Below are 25,367 nucleotides of genomic sequence, written 5' to 3' on the forward strand. Positions count from 1 at the left end.
CCAGCCCGCGACATCGCCCATAATTAAAGCGGGTGCCCACCCCGCTCTCGATTTAAACTTGGGAGGGAGCCTACCCCTCGTATTCACCGCCGCGCTGCAAAACCGGAAGTCAGGTAGCATCGTGGGGCGGGCCCCGCGCCCACAGAGTGGTCAAGAAGAGAAGAAGGCGGCGCGGAAGTCTGTGCGTGCTTCGTGGGGCTCCTGTTAGTTGAGGCCGTCCGGAGCCTCGCCGGCTCCAGGTGAAGTCCCGGTGAGTCGGGGCAAGATGGGCAGTGTGGTGCCAGTGAGGGCACCGTGTCGGTTTCCGTGAGCGAACCCGCCATTGCGGGCCGCTCCAACCTGGGCATGTTGTTGGGTGCTAGTGCCTCTTTTCTGGGTGGCCCCACCTGCCAGAGGGCCGCTCCGACCAACGGGGGCACAGTTATTTTCAGAGCCTGCGGGTCCAACGATGGGGCAAGTCATTTCCAAGCCCCGTAGGGGCCAGAGGGCACCGAGGTGCCATGCCCATATTCTTTGTTTCCCGCTGCCCCGATGGCTAGAGGGCAGCTACCACATGGGGCATAATTTGTTTCAAGGGCCAGAGGGGCCCGTGGTTGCTCCAACAGGGGCATGTTTTACTTTTCAGAGGCAGATGGCTCCAACGTTTTGCATATTGGTTTCAAGGGCCAGTGAGAGCCCATGCCGCATCTTCACTTTTACAGCTGCCTAGCAAGTAGTGGGCAGCTGCACCGTTTAGGTCTTTCTTTTGCTTTGGGGGACATGCCTGAGTTAGGAGTGAGATGCACTCCTTTACCCCTGACACTCACAGCTGCGCAGCACTTAGTGCCAGCTGCTACATTTAGGCCTGCACAGATTACACACCCTTGACTTTCGCTGTATTGGCAGGGCGCCCTGACTTTTGGGATACCGGGCATTTGAGCCTCTTTGGGATGGCCAGAGGGGGCTGTTGGGATTGTTAGGTTTAGAGGGCGCCAGGCCCTACTGTGATTTTGGGTGCTAGGAAATGTGATTTCTGTAGAATGATTTACGCACCTATGTTGATGCTTCCTATTGTGTTTTATGATTATGAGATTGGTTCCCTTATTATGGTTTATGCTAGTGAGAGTTTTTCCCTAATGTAGTTATACTTAGGAGGTTAGGGTCCAATGCGTTTAGACTGGTGAGAGAATTGCATAATGTGTTTATGCTGATGAGGTTGGCGTACAATGCGTATGGCGCCTAATGTGATACTGTGCATAATGTGGTTTATGTTACAGGCTGATGCTAAGTACAGTGGTTACCAGTAGTTAGTGGTAGTGTTCTCTGTTTATGATAGGTTCTACATTTACTAAGTTCACTTTGTGATGGTACTGACAATGGACCAGTTGGCCCTGTCAATTGTATATAATCCCTTGTAAATATTGCCAGTGCCAGTTGGCACAGTGTATAATATGTGCTTACTATTCTAATGTGTTATGATAATACAAAGGCTATTTTTATATATAACCTTGTGTGGAGTTTCTTTTGTGGTGGGCCTGGGATGTTGTTGCTGTGTGCGTGCGCAAATGCTTTACACATTGCCTCCGGGATAAGCTTGACTGCTTGTGCCAAGCTACCAAAGGGGTGAGCAGGGGTTATCTTTGGCATGTAACTTCCTTGCCCTGACTAGAGTGGTGGTTTCTGCCTGGCTTTGGCGCACGCCTTAGCCAGCCAGAAATCCCATATCTAACAATATATATATATATATATATATATATATACATATAATATATCAACAAACGATTCCCAATGACAGCGCGCTCCGCCATCCGGTGCAGACATCAAACGGGCGGAATCCAGCCTGATCATAACATTAGTACAACAAAGGAATGTTGCACTCCAGAGAAACTGATCAAGGCAGGGGCGTAACACAGGCCCCCGCAGCCCCTGCGGTGAGGGGGAAACCCCGTGCTGCAGGGGGCCCCCTCAGCACTGTTCTCAGACCTGAGAGCTCCATATTAAATACGGAGTGGGGGGTCCCTTCATGTACCTTGAAGGGGGCCTCCTCAACGTTTGTTACGCCAGTGGATCAAGGGTTCTTTATTCTTTCATCTACAGTACCACCTGGTGGATTGTAGTGGCCCGTAATCCGACATACCTCTTCTACCGTCATGAAATAAGTTGCAGCTTGCAACATACTATTATTGGCTGCTATCTCACAGATGGTGACCTGCTTGGCTCAGCACACCACCATGTCTGTGATTGCTTTGCCTAGGTCAGGCCCTGCACCTAACCCTCTCCCAACAACCATGCTCAGTATCTGTTGACTGCAGAGCCTGACCTGGCTGAAGGGCCTGTCCCCAACACCCACAGAGGGCAGCTAACCCCTGCTGCATATAGTCTTTGAGCACGCACGGCAGGGGTTGGCCACATGGACTGGCCCAATGCCAGGCCCAGTCTCCAACCTCCTGGGGGAAAGCCAACTGCCAATGTGCATGCCTTCAGCCATGCACCAAAGGGGTTGGCTAGGGGCCCTGTGCCTTACCTACCACCAGGAGCCATGTGAGTCCTTCCAGTTACAAACCAATTTCTTTTTTGGTAGGGCTGGTAATATATTCGGTAAAGGCATAAACCGACTCTAAGGTTGGGTGGACAATGCAAATATTCTGTCTGGGGCGCAGGCTTGCTTCAGGGCAAGAATAGGAACTATAGATCAAGCGCTCTGTCTATGTATGATCGCCCATAAATACCCATTTGTTAAAAGGATATCCTTATTATTAACTTTCTTTGACCTGAAGTCAGCATTTGACCTTGTTAAGCGGGTAAACCTGAGGCAAATTTTAAAGGAGCAGGGAGACATGGGTTCAAGCTTGAGGGCGATAATGGACCTCTATACTGGTAAAGCAGCTAAAGTTAGATATGGACCTGTGGGTGAATGAAGCAAAACATTCCTGATCAAAAAGGGTGTAAGACAGGGATGAGTATTGTTCCCCCTTGCTTTTTAGTTTATTTATATTAATGATTTTGTATCCTAATCTAAAATAAACCCCCCTTGATATCCTTATAGTTGACGCATTTCTGTTTACTAGAACTGAAAATGCAATGCATAAATTATTGGAAAGGTTCGTGGATTACTGCGATAAAAAGGCCCCAACTGTAAATTGTTTGAAAAAAAACCTAGCTCAGGCCATTGAAGCTGTCTTCTAGTTAAAATAGGATATTAATAGTACATGGACATTAAATTGATAGTGTAACATATTATGAGTATTTGAGCATATGTGTCTTCAGGAAGCTTTGTTGGAAGGAACAGATATTGAAGGCCAGAACTGTTTTGTAACAAACATCGAGGGCCATACTTAAATTCAGACAAAGGCAGGTTCCCATTGCATTAGCACCATACTTCAAATCTACAAACGGAAAGCAGTAGCTGTTATGGGGTGAGCTATGGGTATGTGGTAACTTACAAGCGCTGCAGGTAGTTTAAACTGCTTCCCTAATAGCTTGTTAAGATTTGGACCAAGTACATCACAATTGAACTTATATGTGGAACTTGGTCTCAATACAATTCAGGCCTGGCTGAAATAAAAATTGTGCAGTATTGGATTAGGCTAGCTAGAAGTTGTAAAGCTTTTACACACCTACAAAACAGTGGGGGAAGTAACTGGTTTGAAACATGTAAGAAAATTAATAATTAATTTATAATTGTTTTTTTTTTTACTGATACAGGCAATGTGGGTCCTGATACATAGGAAATTGTGGAAGAGCGCTATTGGATTTCAAAGTGGGAATCCAAGCTGGCCAGGATAAGAGCAGGCACCATAATGGCAGATTACTTTGATTATGAGATGGAGTCTGGGTTTAAACATTATTTGGACCAGCTCCACCTTGAAAAGAAATGTACCCTATATAATATATTAAGTTCAAAATGGCTACCTTTCCTACCTGTGAATATATTGTAAGATGCCCAAGGCTCATCAAGGGAAGTGAACTATGTGACTGCATGTTTTGGGCAGAAAGATGATATCATGCACTTTTTGCTATTTTGTCCCAAGTTAATAAAAGTTCTCAAAAGTTGGCTTTTGCCCTTGGTTACATCCTATGGGATAATTCCTACTAGGAGTGCTTTAATCTTCCATCATAGGACATATTATAAAGTAATTTTCAATTTCGTAGCTTCTTATTCATTGGCTGTATGTCTACTAATCAGACATACACTGGTAACCTGCAATAATCACTACAGGACTGTAGTCATAGATTGATTGATGACAGATGCCCTATCTGCCTGAATAAGAGTTGCTATATTTTGATGAAAACGTCTTCGGATATAACTTGTATAAATAGTGACACCTTACTGAGCTGTTTGCACATTGGACTAGCATTGGTCAGCATCACTTTTTTCCTTATTTCTGCTGATAGAGATTATACTGTTAGGTGCATTAGACTGGAATAATAGCTGCCATTTATATATTTTTTAATGATTACACAAAAAGCGGCCATGGCTTTCGCTAACTTTCCATGTTGCTACAGTTTAATGAAAATTGCCATGGACATGGAGAGAAATGATAGATATTGCTATTTTGCCCACACATCAGCACTTTATTGAGCTATTTACACTCCCGAACTTGCAATGGCGAGTACTTTCTCATTACCATAAATTTAGAGTAAAACTGCTTATCAAAGGAATTCTATGGGCTTTCTCTTGTTACTAGAAATGCTTTTATTGTAAGAATTTAATTGAATATTGTGAATGTATTGTTTCTTATTTAAAATTGTAAGGTGTTCCTTCTGGGGCAATAAGGATTGTTGTTATTGGATTGTTATTTTTTGGGGTCACAGCTGATCGATCACCAATAAGCTTTCCATGATTGCCCCACAAAGAATATATTTGTTTAAGTTTTGTGCAAATTCATCACACAGTACCAAAGTATTAAAGAAACAGAAAATGCCCTTCCTATGGAAAGTCTGACTAACTATAACTTACCGGTGCTAGCGCTGCCAATGTGTATTAATAGTTAGGTCAGACTTTCCAAAGGTTTTCTGTTTTGCTAATAACTTTGAGGCTATTTGACAAGTCGGTCAATACTTTATTGGGTTATAAAACCAGCAAAGTACTATGTGAACAGTTACTGAATACAATAGATTAAAACTCAGATTTTGAGAAAAATAAAGAGAGTATTAATATATCTCCCAGCTAGCAACCTGCAATTAGTGAGTCGCTTTTCTAGTAGTTAGACTGTTGTCACTGTAACACAAAGAGGATGTGACTCCAGGCAATATGATACTCGGGTGTGACTCCGGGCAGATATGAAACTCGGGTGTCACTCTGGACAGATAAGATAGTCGGATGTATCGTTATCAACGTTTTAACACATTGGCAAAAATGATATTAATGCCAATTATTTTATTTGTCAGTGATTATAGAGTGTGTTACATGTACATTTGTTTTAGAACCACCTATTTTCTAATAGCAAAACTCACAGATATTTAAACAGCCTGCGCGTGCTCTGGCAGAGTTTTAATACATGATTGAGGGTAACAAAGTATTTAAAGTTAACATCTGGACTGCGGGTAAGCCTGAAGAAGACCATCATCCAAGAATGAGGCGTTGGAGCCGGTAACTAAAAGGCGGCATGACATGCATGATGCAATCAACTACATCGTGCAATAACCACACTCCAAGCTGTTATTGAAGCGTAAAAGGCCATTTATTAGGACAAGGTTGCAAACATACTAATGAACTTTATTAACCTTAAATAATTCCTTCTATAACTCCTGACCATACAGTTTAATTCTCCCCGCATCATTTGCAACTCACCATCTCAATTGCTTCACTCCTTCCCCTTTCACTCGCTGACCTCATTCCATATACCCAATCTCTCCTTCACTTGTCCTCCAAACTTCCCCTCTTGAAGTTTCTTCTGTTGCTCACTGCATCCCACGCACTGCTCTAAGTCACCTGTGCACCCTCCCCCAGAGGGGTGGATCTGCCCATATGTGGCTCCCCACCCCTCCAAAGTACTGCCTATGCCCTGCAACTTGTCCTACACTGGCAACGCTGTAACTAACCTTTTCCCTACCATTTCTCCTACAACATGTAGGGTGGGCAGGAAGACTAACTTTTGAAGACCCCTCCCAGTGGTGCTTGGTCTCAGGAAGAGGCCGGATACTCCTTTCCTGACACCTTTCCATAACACCCTCCCCGTCCCCTCACATTTTCTTTCCCACCTAGCACAAAGCACCCCGGGGGAAGACTAGTCTGCAACCCTCACTTCCCCTGGGGGCCAGCGTTCCTTGGACCGGAGAAATGTTGTTTTTAAAAAAATGCATACATTGCTTGTTCATAAATTGTTAGGTCCATTATGTAATTAGTACTGGCAGCTCACTATTTGATGGCCATTGTTCTCATGAAGTGAAGAGTCACCCTTTTTATTAAATCAGATAACATAAATATTTAAAGCTCCGGGCTGTGGTCATCATAGTATAGATGGCAACATTCCATTTAATGTGAGTATTACGCACACTGAATCACTACCGGTGAGCTTAAAAGCAACATTTTCATTAAAGAATGAGGTATTTGGCCAGCAATTAAAAGGCGACACGATTTGTACGATAGAAAATCAGCTGACGTTATTCTGAGTGATTTAGATGCACATAAAATGACGAAATAATTCTCTTTCGCATTTTTTCACAAGCATTATAATTTTTATGAACGGTGTTGAACAAGCTGAATGTATATACTTCTCCCTGTGTGACCTAAGTAGTAAACAACAGATAATGAGGGCTTCTGAATTATTTTGTTTATGTTTAAGACTTTTCTATTATAAAGCAGTCATTAAGATGGAGTCTTTAAGATTGAAAAAGCTCTTTATCTGCCGAAAGGGGCCGAAACACTTCGCCCTGAGTTTCCTGGTTGAGAGAGGCCCAACACATTAAGTGGGTGATTTCTCCTATCTTCGTGTGCATGTTTTCTTCTTGACGGAGTTGGGAGGAAGGCAAATTCTCATGAAAGACACAGATGAATTAGTAAACTTTTATGTACTCTGACATAGCATCTCTTAAAAAATATGCTTGTATTTAACTAAAACAAATGCAAGAATGCACATAAAACACAGGACACATGATGTAATTATACAACAGGCCATAAGTGACAAATAGCTAAAGGTCCAAAGTCAATCTATGTTCTCTTCAAGTCGAGCAAGGTACAGTGGGAAGAAGGGGCAACGTATTGTGAGTGACTAAATCATAATATTGCTAAAAGATCCCTAACTTTCATCCTGAGGTGATGATTCATGCTAGGCTAGTAGCTTGCCCCTCTTCTACCACACACCCCACAGGAAATGACTGACGGTGAAAACTGTGGAGTTGGCGATATCAGATTTCAGTATTCTGACGACAACATGGTGTCTCCTGGTCCCTATGTTCAAGCACACTGGTCGAATCCACTTATATTGTGCACAACCATATTTAATAATCCATATTTTGTAAAGCGCGAACATATCACCTCTTAAGGTTTCAAGGCACTGGGAGCCATCGGAGAGATTAAGTGAGCTATTGCCCAGAGTCACATGATGCTGAGCTGAACTGCCGCCAGTCCCGAGGATCGAAACGTAAGCCCCGTACTCGGAAGTCAGCCACTCTGGCCGCTGCACCACACCTCTCCCATCATACAACGGTACACTGGGCAGCAGAACGATATATGTTCCTCAATTTTGGGGATGATGCCACAGGCCAGGCAAATGCTGTGTGTCACACCATTCTGCCATTTTACCCACAGGGCATTGAGTGGTAGGCTCCCTATTGGTAATTTTATGTATAAACTTTTTTGCACGATGGTGTATAATATTGTCTAAGAATGTTACAAACTGGATAACAGTTTTGAAATAAAAAAATTGGTTGGTTAAACTGACCAAGCAAGATGTATTGGTCATAAACAAAAGTACAATAATGTGACTTTAAAACTTCAGTTTTTTTAATGGTTGTCCCAGACCCCTGTAAGACCTTGTTTGATAAACCAAATACAGACATGCTTTAGCCAGGAAAGTATGTGTGGATTTGCTAAGCTCATTGTTTCCTTTAGACAATTCCTATAGTAAATTAACTTGGGGGTGGACCACAGCCTTAGCCAATAGATCAAGGGCTTCAATTTTTCTAAGTCAGATATTCTTTTTAGCCCTGTGTTCTAGAACAACGATAGAATAGGTGTACATAATAGAAATGAGCCTAGGAATCTTATGAATCTATTATCTGCACTAACCAATTTATGTGAATCATCGAAAGTCATATCGATCAAGAGAGAGGAGGGAACGATAGGGCTTGTTCGAGTCCCTAAGACTTGCTCAGTAAACGTTGAGAATGAGCTCAGGGTGAACTTGGACAGACCAATAAGTGTATGGTCATAAAGTATTCTCCTTTACAGAAAACCCATTAGGTTTTTAAAAGAACCCTCATACACCAACCTAGTTGGTGGCATGCTTCATCATTGGGTTCCCATCTAGGGGGCAGAGCGCCTCCTAGGTGTGCTCCGATGCCTGTTTACAGCGGAGTGGTTTTTTTTTTAAAGTGAAGATGTGAATAAAGTGTGTGTGAGTCTTTAAAACCACCGCCAGAATACTAAGATATGTATTTTTCCAAGGCTTTGGAAATTGAACATGAGCTGGTTTTAAACTGCATACGTGCAATTGCTTTAGACCTATGTAGTATAAGTAAGGAACTCTTGTTTAGTTGGGTTTCCCAAGCAACTATGTCAGACAATTTTGTCCCCAAATAATCAATGCTATAAACTTGCTCCAGCTTCTTAGAGCCAACCTTCATGGCACACTTCCTTGGGGGTCAATTCCTAAATACCAGAAACTTTGCATTTGAAACATTCAGTTCAATCCCTCTCTGATCAGAAAAATTGGCAAATCGTTCAATCACATTTTGATGTTAACCAGTTCAGGGGAAACACCCTTTCCAGCAAGGACACTCCAGAGCTTGTCCAGAGGTACAAGATCAAAAGCTGAAAATAAGTCTACAAACGGCGCATAAAGATTTAGTTTGTTAAGCAGGTCATATTTCTAGTACAAGGTGGCAGTTCATAACACCTGATCAACAGTGCTGGTTTTAGCACTAAAAACAGCTTGTACTGGGTGATTATATAATGCTCACTCGTCCAATCTAGTAGTTTGTCTTGTACCTGCCTGGCAAAGATCATCTGTAAATTATCGATAAGGCTGATGGGCGATAGTTGGAGGGCTTGCCACTATCGCCTTTCTTGTAGACTGGAATGATCTCCACCCCCTTCCAGGTGTCAGTAATTTCACATCCAGCTGCAATGGTATTGGACAGGAGATTAATATAGCTATACCATATAGGGGACTCAGATTTAAACAGATCACCAGGGATCTTGTTAAGGCCATGGGCCTTTGCCAACTTAAGGCAGTCTATAGCTCCTTTAGTGTTGGAAAGACTAAAGATTACAGGGCAGCTTGCATTAGGAGAATCAACGCTAGTCTAAACCACGACACATTAGCCTGAGGTGAATTGGCAATATCAGCCTTGGCGTACACAGAAGTGAAGTGGGAAACCCATTTGTCTGGTTGGATATAGTATGAAACAGAATGGGTTTTATTGAAGCTTCTATGAGACAATATTTGCCAGAACACATTATTATTTGTCCTAGCAGCATGAACTAGGTAGTGCTGCATTTTGTCTTCCCAGGCTCTCGTCGCCTTCTAAGGCATTTGTTTGTCCTGAGATCTAGCCTATTTGTTTTGAGAGTGAGAAAGTGATCTAATGGCTTGCTGCAATTCTTATCACTGCTAAACTAAGAAATAAGTAACATTGCCTAAAAGAATAGAGGGGAAAGATAGAAAAAGGGAAAACAGGCTACATAGTATACTGAACAACAGCTTGAATGCGGAAGCGGATATGGGTGCTCAATTGGGTATTTTCTAGTGTAAATTTTTCTATAACCAGACATGGACACATGCATAGTTGTATGTACTGTTTATTTTTCCACGCATCTTGGAGAAATAAAAAACGTATGGTGATTGGTAAAATATATATTATAATGATAATGTGAATGATGATGGGTTAAATGTCATTTTGTTTATAGTATGTTTTAGATGCCCCTGACAAAGGGATCTTTTTTCCCCGAAATGCATTGGGTTCTTTTAATAAACATCATGACATATGGACCCAACCTGTGTCCTGAAGTTTGATTTAATATACTCGTAGAAGCAATGGTATGGATAAAACGAATTGAAGGAATAGCTAAAAACGATGAGAAACATTTGGATAAAAATATGGAGAAAAGGAAGTTAAAAATATGGTTGAATTTAATTCATTGGATTCATACTGCGACATGGCTGTGCAGCTTGGTGGAACCAGGGGTGGTTCCCCCATTGATTTGTTTTGAATGCAGCGTAAGAGGCGAAGCACAGAACAAGTTTGCACGCCGTTAAAGTGGAATCAATTTAAACTTGTATAAAAAAGGAAAGATGGTAGGTGTGCATCTCACCACCTCTAATTTCATTACATTTTATAAAACAGCTCATGCAATTTGGGGAACAACTTAGCAAGGATTTCCATTATAGGATTATCCTCTTCAGGACTTCCATTAAAATTAGCTGTGTGTTCAAAGAACTAATAATAAATCTCAGACATCAGGTTCAGGTTGGACAAGACTTGGGGCCAAGAAACTCCTTGATGATCGCCAGATAGCAAAGGAAGTGGCACCTCCGTGTAGTTCAAAACAAGTGCCTTGCCTAAGGCAGCACCCTTAAAAGTGGTAATCAAAGAGTTACGGTCACTATCGATAAGTTGTCGATTTTCATATCATAAGGTAGGGGCAATAGATTTATATCGACAAGAACATAATTAATGTTACTCCAGTAAACCCCTGTAGTAGGCCCCCTACCGACTACAGTTGAGGATAACTGGAAAACTATATTAGAAAAGTGCCTAAGTGCCTAAGTGGAGTACAATCAAAACCAATAGCCTTCCAGAAGCGCAACCAGATTCACAAGGTGGTATATTCTCTATGCTATAAGAGGTAAACTCATTAAGATGTACCTTTCCAGTAGAACATGTTTCTTGGTATATAAACAGATACAAAGTTTCTATATAGGAGCCCCATTGAACATCAAAATGTTTTGAGTTTATGCCAGCCAGGTTCCAAGAAATGATAGAGAAATTGGTTATCGAGGAGCTAGCCTCACTATCTGGTTTATCCCTGGGCCTATGTTTTGCCTGAGTGTGGGTACATCTTGATTCTTCCCATCAAATCCTTTAAAAGACTCAAGGTCCAGACACCCCACCTCCATCACTGTCACAGTGGCAGTGCATGAACTGGTTTCCTAAGTACCCACTCTACAATTTGTACCTAATTCTGTGGAGCTGGGCAGGTTACGTGTCAGGGGATTCAGTCAATCAATGGCATCAGTACTCAACCCCACCAATCCAACATTTGCAAGAGTACCCAAAGGATAGCTACATGGCCCTAGTTGAGGGAATGCTTCAGGGCCAGAAGTAGGGTGTAACCTAATCCTAATAGCAGTGGAAAGAGGCCCAACTAGCAGACAAATGCATAATTCTAAGATAATGAATCTGTCAACCAGTACCGTATCCTTTAACATCACAGAAATAAATTTGTACCGGGTCATACCCAATGGACAGCATTTGACATGCATAATATCAGATCTTATTACAGATAAACATTTACTCTTGGTTCTAATCCAGTGTATGACCGTATTACCTAATGATTCTGAATCTTCAAATGCAGTTGGGCATGTTTGGGCACAGTGGTCATGTACGCTACCTTACTGGCCCCACTAGGTGCCACCACATGGGGAGAAGTGCCACTCTTGATGATGGACTATCTGATGCATAAGTTCCCTGGTAAAACCAAACCTCCTCAGTCTCATGAATAAACATTTGGGTGTCTGGCATGACATCTCACCTGGGCTGGCCACTGTAAAGTTCTTTTGTAGATCATGTTAGGAAAGTTATTCTCATGGTCGTTAGTAATGCGAGGAACTGATGCTGGCATAAGGGGACTCAAATTAGCCCCATCTAAAAGATCTAGGCTAAGCAAAGAAGCAATTGGGGCCATAGTGTGTACCTCTGAAGGGGAATCAATGGACATTAAGGCCTTGCTTGTATCAAAGTCATCAGTCCAATGTTTGAGAATCCCACTTGGAGCATTTTCTGCCCTACATCTACAGTGGGAATTTACCTTGGATTGTAACTACCTCAGGTCACCAATTCTACTAATAAGCTTTCCTACTAGAAGTTTGAGTTTATATAAATTAAAGTGCAGAGAGCCTAGTCCACCTCCTTCTGTAGACCTGGTATTACAGGTATTAGTAACTTGGACAGAGGACCGCATAGCGGCCTGCTCGGTATCTGCAAAAGGTGACATGGATGGGTTCTTCTAAAGGTGCATACTTATAATGGCAGGGAATGTTAATGGCAAGAACAATTTTAGGAGAAAGGGGAACTTTCCCAGTCAGTGGTGACCTAACAAGAGCTGTGTTCTCGACAGGGGCATTTAGTCCAAAAGAAGACACAAGTGTACCACCCTCGGTTGGATTTACGCTTCCTTTCCTTACCCTTTTACATTTAAACATTTCAGGCACTGCCTTGTGGCTCGACTTAACTGCCTAGATAGGTTCTTTGTATTTTAAGATGGAACTCAACCTCTTCAATGAGTGAATCTATGTCATCCAAAGTACAATTAGTCCCAGCACTCTTTCGGATTTTCTTTGAACTTGAAGGATCTTTGGTAGATTCCAGTGCAAAACGTTTCCCCATTTTGAGTTTGTTGAAGCATTAGTCACTCACAAGTATCGTACATGTGGCTGACTTTTAGCTCAGACCAGACAACGGTACAGGCCAGCAGGTGTAATAAATTCAAGGTCATAGGATAATAAGCACTTTGAGTGCCTGACTTGATGAAGGACTAATTCAGATGGGAAGGACAGGTGAAAGAGAGTGGGCCCTGCCCTGTCTCTTCCTGTCTCAGATGGGTGCAGGACAGGCCTGCCCTTGACCTGGGCTTTCACCAGGCACATCTGGTGCAGCAGGAGAGCTCGCTGCACATTATAGTGCCGTTGGGGGTGCTGGTCTCCTCATCCCCCCTCGAGTTCAGCTGGCGCTAAGGGATGTGGAGTCCGTAGTCCTCGCCAAATGTTCCGCACAACTGTAGACCTTGCTGCGCTTTATACCTATGTGGGGGTTGCTGGTCTCCTCCTCCCCCTCGAGTTCAGCTGGAGCTTTCTGGTGCTAAATGATATGGGACTCGTAGTCCTTGCAAAATGTCCCGCAAAGCAGCTGAGCTGTGACTGGTGCTGGTTTCGGCCTCCACCTCGAGTTCAGCTGTCTTCTCTTTGTGCTAGGGAATATGGGATTCAAGGTTCCTGAAAAATGTCCTGCGCAGCGGGAGAGCTCGCCATGCTTTATGGCTCTGTCAAGGGTGCTGCTCTCCTCCTCCCCCTCGAGTTCAGCTGGCGGCTATTGGCGCTAAGTGATATGGAACTCGTAGTCCCAGCCAAATGTTCAGCACAGTGGACGAGCTCACCGCACTTTATTGCGATGTAGGGGTGCTGATCTCCCCACAACCCTGTGTTCTGCTGGTTCCTCCTGATGCTAAGGGATATGGGACTCATAGTTCCTGCCAAATGTCTCATGAAGCAGGAAAGCTCACAACGCTTCATGGCACTGTGAGGGGTGCTGGTCTCCTCCTACCCCTCAAGTTCAGCTGTCACCCCCTGGCGTTATGTGATATGGGAATTGTTCCCACCAACTATCCCCCGCCATGCGCTGCTAATTACCCCACATATTACATCACTCATGACATCTTCTATGACATCATTGATAATATCACTGCAACATTTGCTGAAAAATTTTAACGAAAAAGCTGTGAAAGGTGGGGGCGTAAGTTATAGTTAGCTTAGGGCACGAGTTATAGTTACTTGAGATAATACTCTATCACTGCTGAATTTCTATGGTTTTGTGTGTATAAAATCTGAACCCAAGTATAACGTCCCTGTAACCTTTTTTTTTGTGTTAATTTCTAAGTTTTAAAAACTTCTGTTTGTTAACTATAATGTCCCCTTGTGGAGTTTTAAGGTAACTCCATGGAACTCAGCCGAGTAAAACTCTGCTAGTTCCGCCCACCCCTACTTTTTATGAGAAAAAATACAAAATAAATATCACAATGACCAACAATTGTGATTTTTGTTATTTGTTATAATGAGTTCAACTGGTTTAGACAAATTAGCAGGTGCTTGTAGTGGCAGCCGCCACAAATAAAGGGTGGTGAGGCAGGTGGAGGGAGCTCGGGAGGGTGTTCGCACGGGGTGTTAGAAATAATAGTGTTTTTTTTAAAAACATACCATTAGCCACCTGCTGCCCCCAGTGTCGCGTTGCACCGCCTCTCCTCTTCCTGGGTCCAAACAGCCTCTGGAACAGACTCCCATCCAATCCCCGTGCTGCAGAGCAGCACAGGGATTGGCCAGAGCGGGCTAGAAAGACGCCTCACTCAGGCCAGGTAGTGTATGGGGTTTTCTCCAGCACGGCTGCTCAATGCAGCTGGGCTGGAGAAACCTAAGTGTGCATATGTGTTTTGCTCGGCCTGAGATGGCCGGCCAAACACACAAGAGCATTTAGGGAGTAGAGTGCACGTAGCACTCCTCCTCCCCCTCCCATGCCTCATTCCTGCCTCTCCCTGCAGCGCTGGCTAAGAGCCGGCAAATGCAAAACAAAACGATGCATGAACTTAGTTTTATGTTACATTTGCTGGCTCTGATCTAGGCAGTGGGACAACGCTCCTCCGCCATTGGGGAGGAGCCGCCGCTGGGTGCTTGGAGTGGTCATGAAGAGGCTAAAAATGTAAGTATATCTGGAGGGTTTGTCCCACAATACTGAAAACTAAATGAGAGGGATTACATTTGTGCATTGTGGTAAAATCACATTGATGAGACCTCGCGCCAAATGTAACTACACTTTGCATTAGTGCAAAATCCCGAAAGTGAGGACAACAAATGCGATGTGTTGGCTTGGAAATTACTTTCCGGTGCAAAATGTTTTCTTGCTTTGGACAGTGCTGAAAGTAGTGCTTTGCACTATTTGTGCCTCTTTGAATCAAGGTGGTGTTCTATGGATGGTACAAGGGCATTCCGATGCAACCATCCTTTGTTTGGCACAAACCCCTATCTCATTACACTTGTGTTTACCCTTTTTTTGGTTAGGTGCAAAGAAGGAGAAGAAACTCTTTTTCACCAAACTTTTTTAGCTTTGCGTGTTTGCTCTACTGTACAGCACACATACAAAGTGGTAAAAATAAAAAGTAGGCCTGAGCATAGTATTTGTATTGGAAGGGTATCCTTCCAATACCGGACCTATGCTAGTCTCACGCAGACATCTTTGGATTATGCAAAGAGAGCAACTATGCCATATCTTTGTATATATGCTGCTGTCATGCACTGTTCCTTTCACACAACACAGCAACTTTGGTCACTGCATTGCATGAAAAAATAATAAATGTCCCTATTGTGACTAAATGGAGAGTCCTTTCCTGTGTAAAGTAATTGTTCTATGCAACCTGAGAGACGGTAAAAAGTGTTTTTCTCAAGTCAGTTTTCCTGTACTGTGGGGAAAAAAAATAATAATCCACTTTTCTACAGTAGTTGTAAATGTGTGAAATGCCTTTATTAGTACAGTTGCTCTAAATAACATGGTATTGGGAAACATTATTTTCGCAGTCTTGATATGCATGCATATACATATATATTTAAATATATAGTTGTAAAGTAAACTTTTGGTCTGTGCGCACTTCGGTAGTGTTGGTGCTGGTATGCGTGAGCCCCCTCCCCCTATAATCTCACAACACACAGTTCTTATTAAAGAAACAAAGAGCTCCTGCATCCTAAATATATATTGAAGTTGTAAAATATTTTTCTATTGTGCAAAGAAGAAAGTTACATAAAGTGCAAGGAAAAACCTGATGCAGTAAAGAACCCTGCCCATGGCCAAGTCAAAGCAATCGAAGCGCATCACATTGCTGACTACACTTTATTTAACTTTGCTCTTTGCCCAATACAAAAATCGTTCACAACTTCAATGTTTGCTCTTTTTTCTTTACTAAGACCTTCTTGTTGATATATATAACTATGAGTGGAGTGGTGTGTGTGTAATTCCAGTTGTCGAGTATGAAGAGGGGCCATGAGTTACAAAAGTCAAAGCCTTGAGTGGGGTTTATTGTGCATTTGTTGTGTTATTACACATATACAATAGTATTGGAGGAAAAAGGACAGCATTGCTGTTTATATTTTTTTGGTAATACGTGTTTTTTCTTAGTCTATAAAAACCATAAACATTATTAAAATACGCAGTTGAAATCACAATAAATAAACCAAATGAGGAGGAGAATAACCGATCCTATATAATCAGTATGCACAAGTGCAATTTAGCTAGTTCTGAGATTACCAGTGTGTGCAAAGTAGCGCATAAAGTGCAGCCTTGCAGATCTTCTTTCGTGTATGCTCAGTAGCCACAAAGTGAAAGCCAATTAACCCTGGTTGGGTTTAGCTTCCCATTGCGCTAATAAAAAAAATGTCAGAAGACTACACAATGTGCAAAATTATGCAAAAAAGTGCAGAAATGTGAATGCTTGATATGGGAAGCTCTCAGAGGCCTGTACAATGTGCAACTTTGTGCAAAACGTGTATCACTGCTAATATTTGATCATAAGAACACGTTTTTTCAGTCAAGCTGATACCCAACCTGGCTGGATAGGGAGCCAACAAGCTTAAATTGTCCCTAGCAGCAAGCCATACTATGGGTGGATTTCAAGAATTCTTATCAAAGTCCTTTTTAACCGTCCATATTGACCCCGACCTGAGTCTGGGGATCCGCTTTGGCAAGGGATACCTTTGTGTTCATAATTTACACAATCCGTTCTTTGAAATTTTGTATTACCTAATTACCTGCAGTTTATGTTCATACATTTTATAGTACAACTTTAATTTTATTTGTGTATGGAAAGAATTCATTGCTTGAAAAAGGGAACAATTATTTTGCACACTTTTTCCTTTAGGACTACGCAGGATTGTTATATTTTTTGACTGTAAATGTACTGAGATAATTGTAAACATGACTTTCCATTCCTGGGTCTAATTGCTTAATTTCTCTTTATATTTTAGGGGAGAAAGTGACAAACGCCCAAACGACTTTGCATAATATATCGTCGCCGACATCGATCACATTGTTACTGGCGTTGGTGGTTCCATCAACCAACTGGTGAAGTCCTAGACTCTTTCTGTTTCTTTTGTTTCATTTCGCTTTAGCTTGAGAACATCAGTGGGTGGAACTTCCTGTAGCTGAAGAACTTGGATCCTGGAGCTAGCACCTCAGCAGTCAAAGAAGACCTAGAGACAATGCGCAGCGCACACAGAGGAGCATTGGAACAAAGATTTAACCACTCTTTGGGTTTTGCCTCCTTTTACTTTTTTGTAAAATCTACAAAGACCTCGGAAAGGAAATGTCTCCTGCCCTTGAAAATATGCAGATTGTGTGTACCTAACTTTTGTAAGGAAAAGTCACAACTATAAACTGTACTCTTTCCTTTTTCTAAAAAAAAAAAATGTGCAATTTTGGTTTTGTATCTGATGATCCTGAGTGTGTGCCATTAGTCAGCACCAGCGGTGGTATCTAGTGCATCTGTTAAACAAAGAGGCTTGCTAGAGACTGTACACGTCTAGTGTGTTTGTGTTCTGAAGGCAGGCTGCATGTACCCACAACTACAGTGGGGAAGAACAACATGTCCTGTTGTGAAGCCCTTGTATCGATAAGTGCTATAGTTTTCGATGATGGAGGTTAGGGTGTCTTATCACAGAGGAAATGATCCTATCTATCAGCTTGACATTCGCAATACCTTCTGGACAAAGATGTAACCAATGGAGTAGGAGAAGCTGTTGCCCTCCTCGTGGAGTATGCTGAATTATTCAGTGACTTCAAACTATAAGCTCAAACAAACACGTAATGTTGTTTTTGATTGAGTGTTGTTTAACTGCAAAATAAATGTTTATTTTTAATAGTTGAAAATGGAGATTAACTTGACGCACAGTGCAAAAGTAATTGAATTAAAAAGTTTTTGACAATTTTATTGTAATATTTTTTTATTTTTACTGTATGAATCAAATTGCACGATATAAGATTCCATTGAGACGCCGATGGGGAAATGGACAAAGCTCCTGAATTTATATGAAAACGTTCCAAGCTAATCTGAGGACTATATTCTCTGGGGAAAGGTTCTTACTCAAAGTAGAGATTTAGAAAAAAAAGATTTGGAGCAACATTTAAGTCAAGGAGAGCGGTAGGCAATTTTAGCACATACATCCATTCTAGAATTTGAGAACTTCTTTCAAGTCCAGCACCTATCATTTGATAATACATGGAAGCCTGCAATTCGTGTATAAATGTCTATCTCTAATTTCCACATTGCAGGTAACTTGTAACTCCCTAGTCTCAAGTAATAAAGAAATGACATTGCCAGTAGTTCTGATGTCACAATACCTCTGCCAGTGCCAGCACTCATGTGAATAGCCAGGTCATAGAGCATAATACAGCAGTGGGAACAGTTGTGGTGACCATGTATCATAAGGAGTAAAGTACCTATGCTTTAAATTATAAGGATATTGCAAGACATCTCAAAGTTTCATAACCTTATAAAGCAATGCTGCCTTCGGCCTCATTCCTCTAAATGGTCACTTGAATTATCCTTGTATTGTACTGAATGGAGTATTTTATCCCTTATAAAAACACCAGTGTGTCTCCAAATTTCCATTAGCCCAATCTGCAAAGCTTTCATGTGACTTACCTTTCTCAGCATTATTGTCCTTTTCAAGGTACTCCGGCATCTTCTTAGGAGTCTGGGATTTTAGAATTGACTGACATATTACTTACTATCTTTCAGCCATAAAGCCTTTCAGAGGCCCTAACTTAATTTGAAAAGTATCCAATAGTTGTGTCTGTTGCAGCCCTGACCTGATACCTTTACAAGTAAGCTTGCTCTGTGTGTTAAGCGAAATGTGTCAGTTGGCTAATGATAAACATTACTACCAGAAAAATTGGGATTTTGCTGATCTTTGCGACAATTTATGTTCTGATAGATAGTAGACTAGGTTTGGAGTTGGCAAACATTTGACCCACAACAAAAAGGCAGCAGAAGCCATATCATTAACAGGTGTGCCAACTCAAAGCAGACCCTAGCACCTGTTTTCTTGCTTTTGAGGTGGCTAAAGTTCAGCTATGTAACCAAGAATTTGTCGATTTAAGCATAAAATGCAGAAAGCACAATTCAGACACAGCAAGCAGAGATCACCGTTTGCTGTTTCGACGTGTAGTGACTTACGTTTATGCATTAACAGAGAGAATTTCTGAGTTATATGTATGACGTTATGTGCCTCAAACCCCAAAATTAGGCCTTTGGTTGAGCCTCCGCTAGGGCACATGTTCATGATTAGGCCCTAGATATTTAGTCCACAACAGGTACTCAACCCATCTCTCCACTTTTTGAAGCTTGCCATCTTTTAGCATTATAGAATGCTTTGCCTAATTTTTAGGATACTTCAGTGGCTTTGAAAATCTAAGAAGTCTTTAGTGTTTTTGTGTATGTGATACACCAGAATAGATCTTTATATTTCTAGTGTAGTTATATGTGCCTAAAGTACATAGAGGCTACGATATCCCTGTATTAATGTTTTTTACAAATACAATCATAGAGCTTTAAAACTGATGGTGGTAATTTGAGCACATTCCCTGCTAATTAATATTAAGTATGTTTTTTTTATGGCCACTGTCTAGGATACTGTTGCGTAGTGCTACCTGGCGAGTTCTGATAACAATACACCTCACTCCTCAGAGTGTGTCCCTGTCCATACTAACTAGACTACACCAGACAGGGAAAACACCAGAAAGTGAAATTAAGAGAGTGAAACAAGTGGCACAGATCTTGCTGATTTTAAATCTCCGGTCACAGTGAAGGTATTAATGAACACTCACATGAGGTAGTGTGACTCACTAGTTGAAAAAGGTACATAAGGTATTTTAGTGGTATTTGGAAATGCCTGATATTCCAATCAAATATATAATAAACGTGTATACTCACTGGCTTCCAAAGGTCACAGTGAACCTAAACAGGAGTAAGTGAAGATGATAAACCCCAATCTCAGGCAAGAAAAACACTCCTGCTGCTTGTTGTGTCCAAGAAGTCCCACCTTGACCACAGCCTGCTAGCTATTCATAGCAGCCTAGCCACCATAGAGCAGTATGCCACATACTTAAATGTCTCGAATCTCAGAACCTTGCCGATTCCTGACCGCAACCCTCCCGTAGGGCCCACCCTTTTCCGGTGCTGTTTTTCTCTGGGAAAATCGTTATGGGAGGAGGCCACTGCTCTGAAGGCAGGCACAAAGGTTACTAGTTCACAAGAACATTCTGCAGTGCCATACCCCTGCCATACTATCAAGTATTGCATGTGACCTCTCACCTCATTGAATCCACTATAATATCTATCTCAAACTACTGGGAAACATCTTCATGGCTGCTGGAGGATGTAAAGCTAGTTTGGATACTGCAGATTTCACCCTGGATACATGAACTGCTGTATGAACACTCCAGGCTTTAGAGAAAGTAGAATGGCAGTCCAGTAAATACAGAAAATTAGTTGATAACCAAGCAAAGATGTCAATGTTGAATTTTGGTGCCCTTTGTTTCTTGCAGTCTGCAAAATGCTTGTAATCAGCTTTAGTTTTCTGTAAGTGTAGGAGAATGATTACATGTTTAGTAAAAAAAAATGCTGTAAATAATTATGTAACAGAGGAAACAGGTTTGTAAAGATAGATCTGGAAAGAGTTGCAGCTGAAAACCCAAAGAACAATAAATGGTAAGTAACCAAGAGATGAGTATAATTAATTATTGTATGTTAATTCTGCCATAGGTAACCAAGTAATCCACTGCTCTTTTTGGGTTATATCAAAGCTTCGGAGGTATTGTTCCAAGCATTAATTGATTCTCTCTGTCTGCCCTTCTGTCTGGGAATGATGGCTTTTGACCATGCTGAAACAATAGATTAGGGTGTTCCAAAGTTTCGAAGTTTACTGTGAACCTCCATCAATCCCTATTTCAGATGGTAGTGAATGCAATTTCCCAATCTCCTCCCAAAAACTCATGGGTAATTTTGGAGCCATAGGATCTTGTGTAGCAGAACAAATGTGCACACTTGGTAAATAAATCCATGACAACAAGGACAGCAGTGAAGAAGGCAAATCCAGTATAAAATCAATTGAGATTTTCTTCCTGGGGCAATTTAGTGTAGAAAGAGAAATCAAAGGATTAGGTATGTTTTGATACAATATTTTTAATCTAAATACAAACAGCATTGCTGAACGTATAGTAGAATGTCTTATTTTACCAAAATCCACAAAAAGTGTCTCTTTGTTAGATTCATTGGGTCCGACTCACAAAGGTAAAGGGAGACAAAAGTCTAACTTTACGACTTTTGGTATTGACGAAGTGTATTTGTGAGTAGTAAAGTTAAACTTTTGTCTCAGTTAAACTTAAGTTTTGATATTAAGTTTAACTGAGACCAAAACTGAGACAAAAGTCTAACTTTATTACTCATAAATGCCCTTTGTGAATACCAAAAGTCGTAAAGTTTCTTTCGTCTCAGTTTACCTTTATGAATTGAGCCCATTGTCTTTCTTTCACCAAAATGTCCAGCACTTGGCAAGTAATAGCACCAAAATAAAGCATTACTCTTTGGTAGGAGGAACACCTTTCTCTAATGGAAGTCCATCAAAAAAGTTCACTCTTGGTACATCTTGCATCTATTCCTTAGTATCAAACCTCTCACTTTTCCCCTGACCAAGTCCAAAACCACTCCTATTCGGAGACATGAGTTGCCTGAACGGCCTTCATGCAGTGTCCTCTGCTCATAGTTTTTTTCCAGTTCCATCCTGTTTGCTGAAAAATGTTTGTTGGCATTATGACTCTGCACACTTTACCACTGCTAACAAGTGCTTGTGCACTCTCCTCTAAACATGGTGAAATTGGCTGGCATTCAATTGGCACACTTAATTTTCTTATACTTACCTTGTCAAATGGAACCACATGTACCTCGGGCCTGTAAATTAAATACTGCTAGTGGGCCTGCAGCACTTATTGTGCCACCCAATTATGTAGCCTTTAAAACTTGTCTCAGGCCTGCCTTTGCAGCTTGTGTGTAGTTTTAAATTGCCATTCGAATCTGGAAAAATACACTTTTGGTGAGGCCTAAAGCTTACTTTAAGAATTGCTGAAAGTCACCCCTAGAGTAGGTATTAAACAGCGCAAAGGGCAGGGTGCAACATATTTGGACATATACTTTTAAGTTTTATATGTCTTGGTAATGAAAAACTTTTCCAGTTGTTTTTCACTACTGCAAGACTTACCTCTCACATAGGTTAAAATTGGTTTACCTTATAACTTATGCTTGAAAACAGATGGAAATATCATGTTTGGTTTCTAATTAATTGTAAGTTAAAACCCCCTTTAATGGTAAAGTTGTATTTTAAGTCAAAGGGCCTCATGTAGGTGGCCTGGCATTTACCACTTCATAAATACCGAATCATACCGATTCGGTATTTATGAAGTGGTAAATGCTATGTAGGTATTCCTGCGGTAAAAATTACCGATTTCGTAGGAAATCGGTATTTACCGATTCGGTAATGAGGCATACCTTCCCATTGATTGAATCAATGGGAAGGTATGCCTCATTACCGAATCGGTAAATACCGATTCGGTAATGGGGGGAACACAATCAAGGGTGGCAGGGTGTCACATTGACACCCTGTTGCACCCCTGATTCCTGCATGTGTGCACATGTGGCACACATACATGCCCTAAGGGCATGTATGTCTGCCACATTGCACACTTGTATGCGCTTGAAATTGCATTTACAGAGCCATTCTTCATTTACCACCAACTATTAGTTGGTGGTAAATACCGACTGCACACGACACCCACACACTCCCCCTACATATCATTACAGGATTCGGTAATTACCGAATCGGTAAAATTACCGAATCGGTAATTTTACCGATTCGGTAAATTACCTAATCCTGTAATGTGCCCCCTACATTGCAAAAGCCTAAATACCGGTCGGTAACGGTATAATTACCGAAAATCGGCCGTTACCGACCGATATTGGGCTACCTACATGAGGCCCAAAATGTTGAAACTGCCACTTTTAGATAGTTGGCATTTTCTTGCCCTAACTATTTAGGGGCACATGCATCAACATCTGCATTTGCGATTACCAAATAGCCATTTTTAAGGAATTTGAGATTCCTTAAAATTAGCTAATAGCGATTCAGAAATTGCGAATCACTATTAGCTAATGTGACTCTATTGATTCCTATTGGCCTATAGGCCCATAGGAATGAATGGTAATGCATTCCCAAATTGTGATAACCAAATTGGTAATCGCAAATTGCAAATGCAAATCAAAGGGTGCCCGCGGGCCTATGGCTCCCCCGAAGCACCCCCCAAAAAAGCTAAGTGTGCACATGTGAAGCACACACGTGTGTGCAACATGTTACTTTGAAAAATGCATTTTTGGGCATTTTTCAAAGCATGCACAAATTACCATCAACTTGAAGTTGATGGTAATTAGCGATTCCTAAATGCACTACATGCATTGGCAGATATGGATTCACAAATTGCGATTCCCTAAATGCATGCGCAATTTAGGTAATCGCAAAAAATTGTGATTCCCTAAATTGCAAATGTAAAAAGGTACTTGCATTTGAAAAGGCCTTTTTCAACTTCGCAAACGGGCCGATCCTGTGAATCGGTCCATTTGAGAATGGTAAAAAGCTTGATGCATGCGCCCCTTAGTGCCATCAGCCTGTGCGCTGGGTCACACGACTAGGTGTAGTTGGCAGTTGACTTTGTGTATTTCCACCAGACTATATCCCAAAGAGGGACTGGGTGTTGGCAGGACAAGCCATCCTGACCTGATAGATGTGTGGAGCTGTTACCTACCAAAAGTACACCTCAAAGGAACTGCCTTAGACACACACAAATAACTTCACTTTAGCCTTTTGGGACTCCAGACATTATGTGACCAGGGCAGGGGAAGGAACGAAATTCCATAACCAGAAGTGCGGGGGGTCCAGAGATTTCTCTCACTTCAAATCTGGCACCAGGTATGAATATTGGACCCTAGGACCAAGTCCTCAGTACACTACTGGACCAGTGTATACTACAGAAGAATGATTGCCCTTCTGCCAGAGGAATGCCCTGCTGCTGGAGGCCTGCCTTGCTGTCTGAGTAGGAAAACTAAACCTGCTCCCTTCATCCCAGGCTATCTGAAGTGACTTCAAGGGCAAGCTAGCTGACCTTCTGTTCAGTGGTACAACGAGAAAATGTCCCAGTGGAGAACAATTAAAACAGATAAATCAATGCAAGAATTAATCAGTTTTATCTAAACAACCACCATACAGTCTTTCCAAAAATGGATGTGATTTTATTTCATCACAATATTGAAGTTAAGCAATTTATAAAGTACAAAAGAAATCCTAAATGAATATTTTTAGAAAAACAGGTGCACAGAGGGGTGAGGTGATCAGTGCATGGGAAGGATTGTGAGGAAGGACAGTAGTGCGCATATTTACACATCAGTAAATTAATAGCGAACTATCCCGACAGTTTCCTGCCAGATGCATTAAATGTCAAATCATAACATAATTGCAGATATACATTCTCTGTTTCACATATGTCTGACAAAATGATAAAGAAGTGTCGACGTTTCGACCCCTAGAAGGAACAGCCAATTTTACGCATTGTGGCCGGGGTCTTCATCAGGGGAGTGGATACCAGTAAAAACAGCTATATTGCTTCGGGCTGTGAATAGGAAAGCTGGGCTATATAGGCTCTCAGATTTCTTTATAGATGATCGTAGTATTCAAAAAGAAAGAAGGGCCCAGGTTGATCAGTAACCTGTGGCTTTGGGCTGCTGGCATCACTGATGAATCAGCTAACACTGTCCATGCTCCTTCAATGTCCAGGTGACCGCGAGTGGTGCCTTGTACTTTTAGTGAATGTTTCAAAGTAGGAGCTGACATAAAAGATTCTTTTGATAAGGCAAACATGCATTGTTGTTCTTCAAGAGTGAAAGGTATACTCTTCATTAAATGTGCAATAGGTCCCACAATTGTAGAAAAATCTTCAATAATGTGTCTGTAAAAATGAGCAAATCCCCAAAATCTTTGTATCTCCTTTACATTGCAGGGTATCGGCCATCAAGCCACCGCTCATGTATCCCTCCTTTGACACATCTCAAAGCTCATTTTAGTACTATGATCTCCCTAATCCCTTTCCTA

At 41.6% G+C, this 25,367-nt stretch overlaps 1 protein-coding gene across 4 annotated transcripts in view; it reads left to right on the forward strand.

The window, feature by feature from the left end:
* CNTN5 (contactin 5) overlaps positions 1-18,102 on the forward strand; it is a 3,369,946-nt gene extending 3,351,844 nt beyond the window's left edge. For all 4 annotated transcript variants that reach the window (XM_085621430.1, XM_085621433.1, XM_085621431.1 and 1 more), the window contains one exon: positions 17,145-18,102. In XM_085621430.1, the coding sequence (XP_085477556.1) occupies positions 17,145-17,245 (101 nt within the window). In that variant the 3' untranslated portion in view covers positions 17,246-18,102. The remainder of the gene's footprint in view (positions 1-17,144) is intronic.
* Positions 18,103-25,367: the final 7,265 nt, after the last annotated feature.

The sequence above is a fragment of the Triturus cristatus genome, chromosome 8 (genome assembly GCF_964204655.1).
Source record: "Triturus cristatus chromosome 8, aTriCri1.1, whole genome shotgun sequence".
Classification (NCBI taxonomy): domain Eukaryota; kingdom Metazoa; phylum Chordata; class Amphibia; order Caudata; family Salamandridae; genus Triturus; species Triturus cristatus.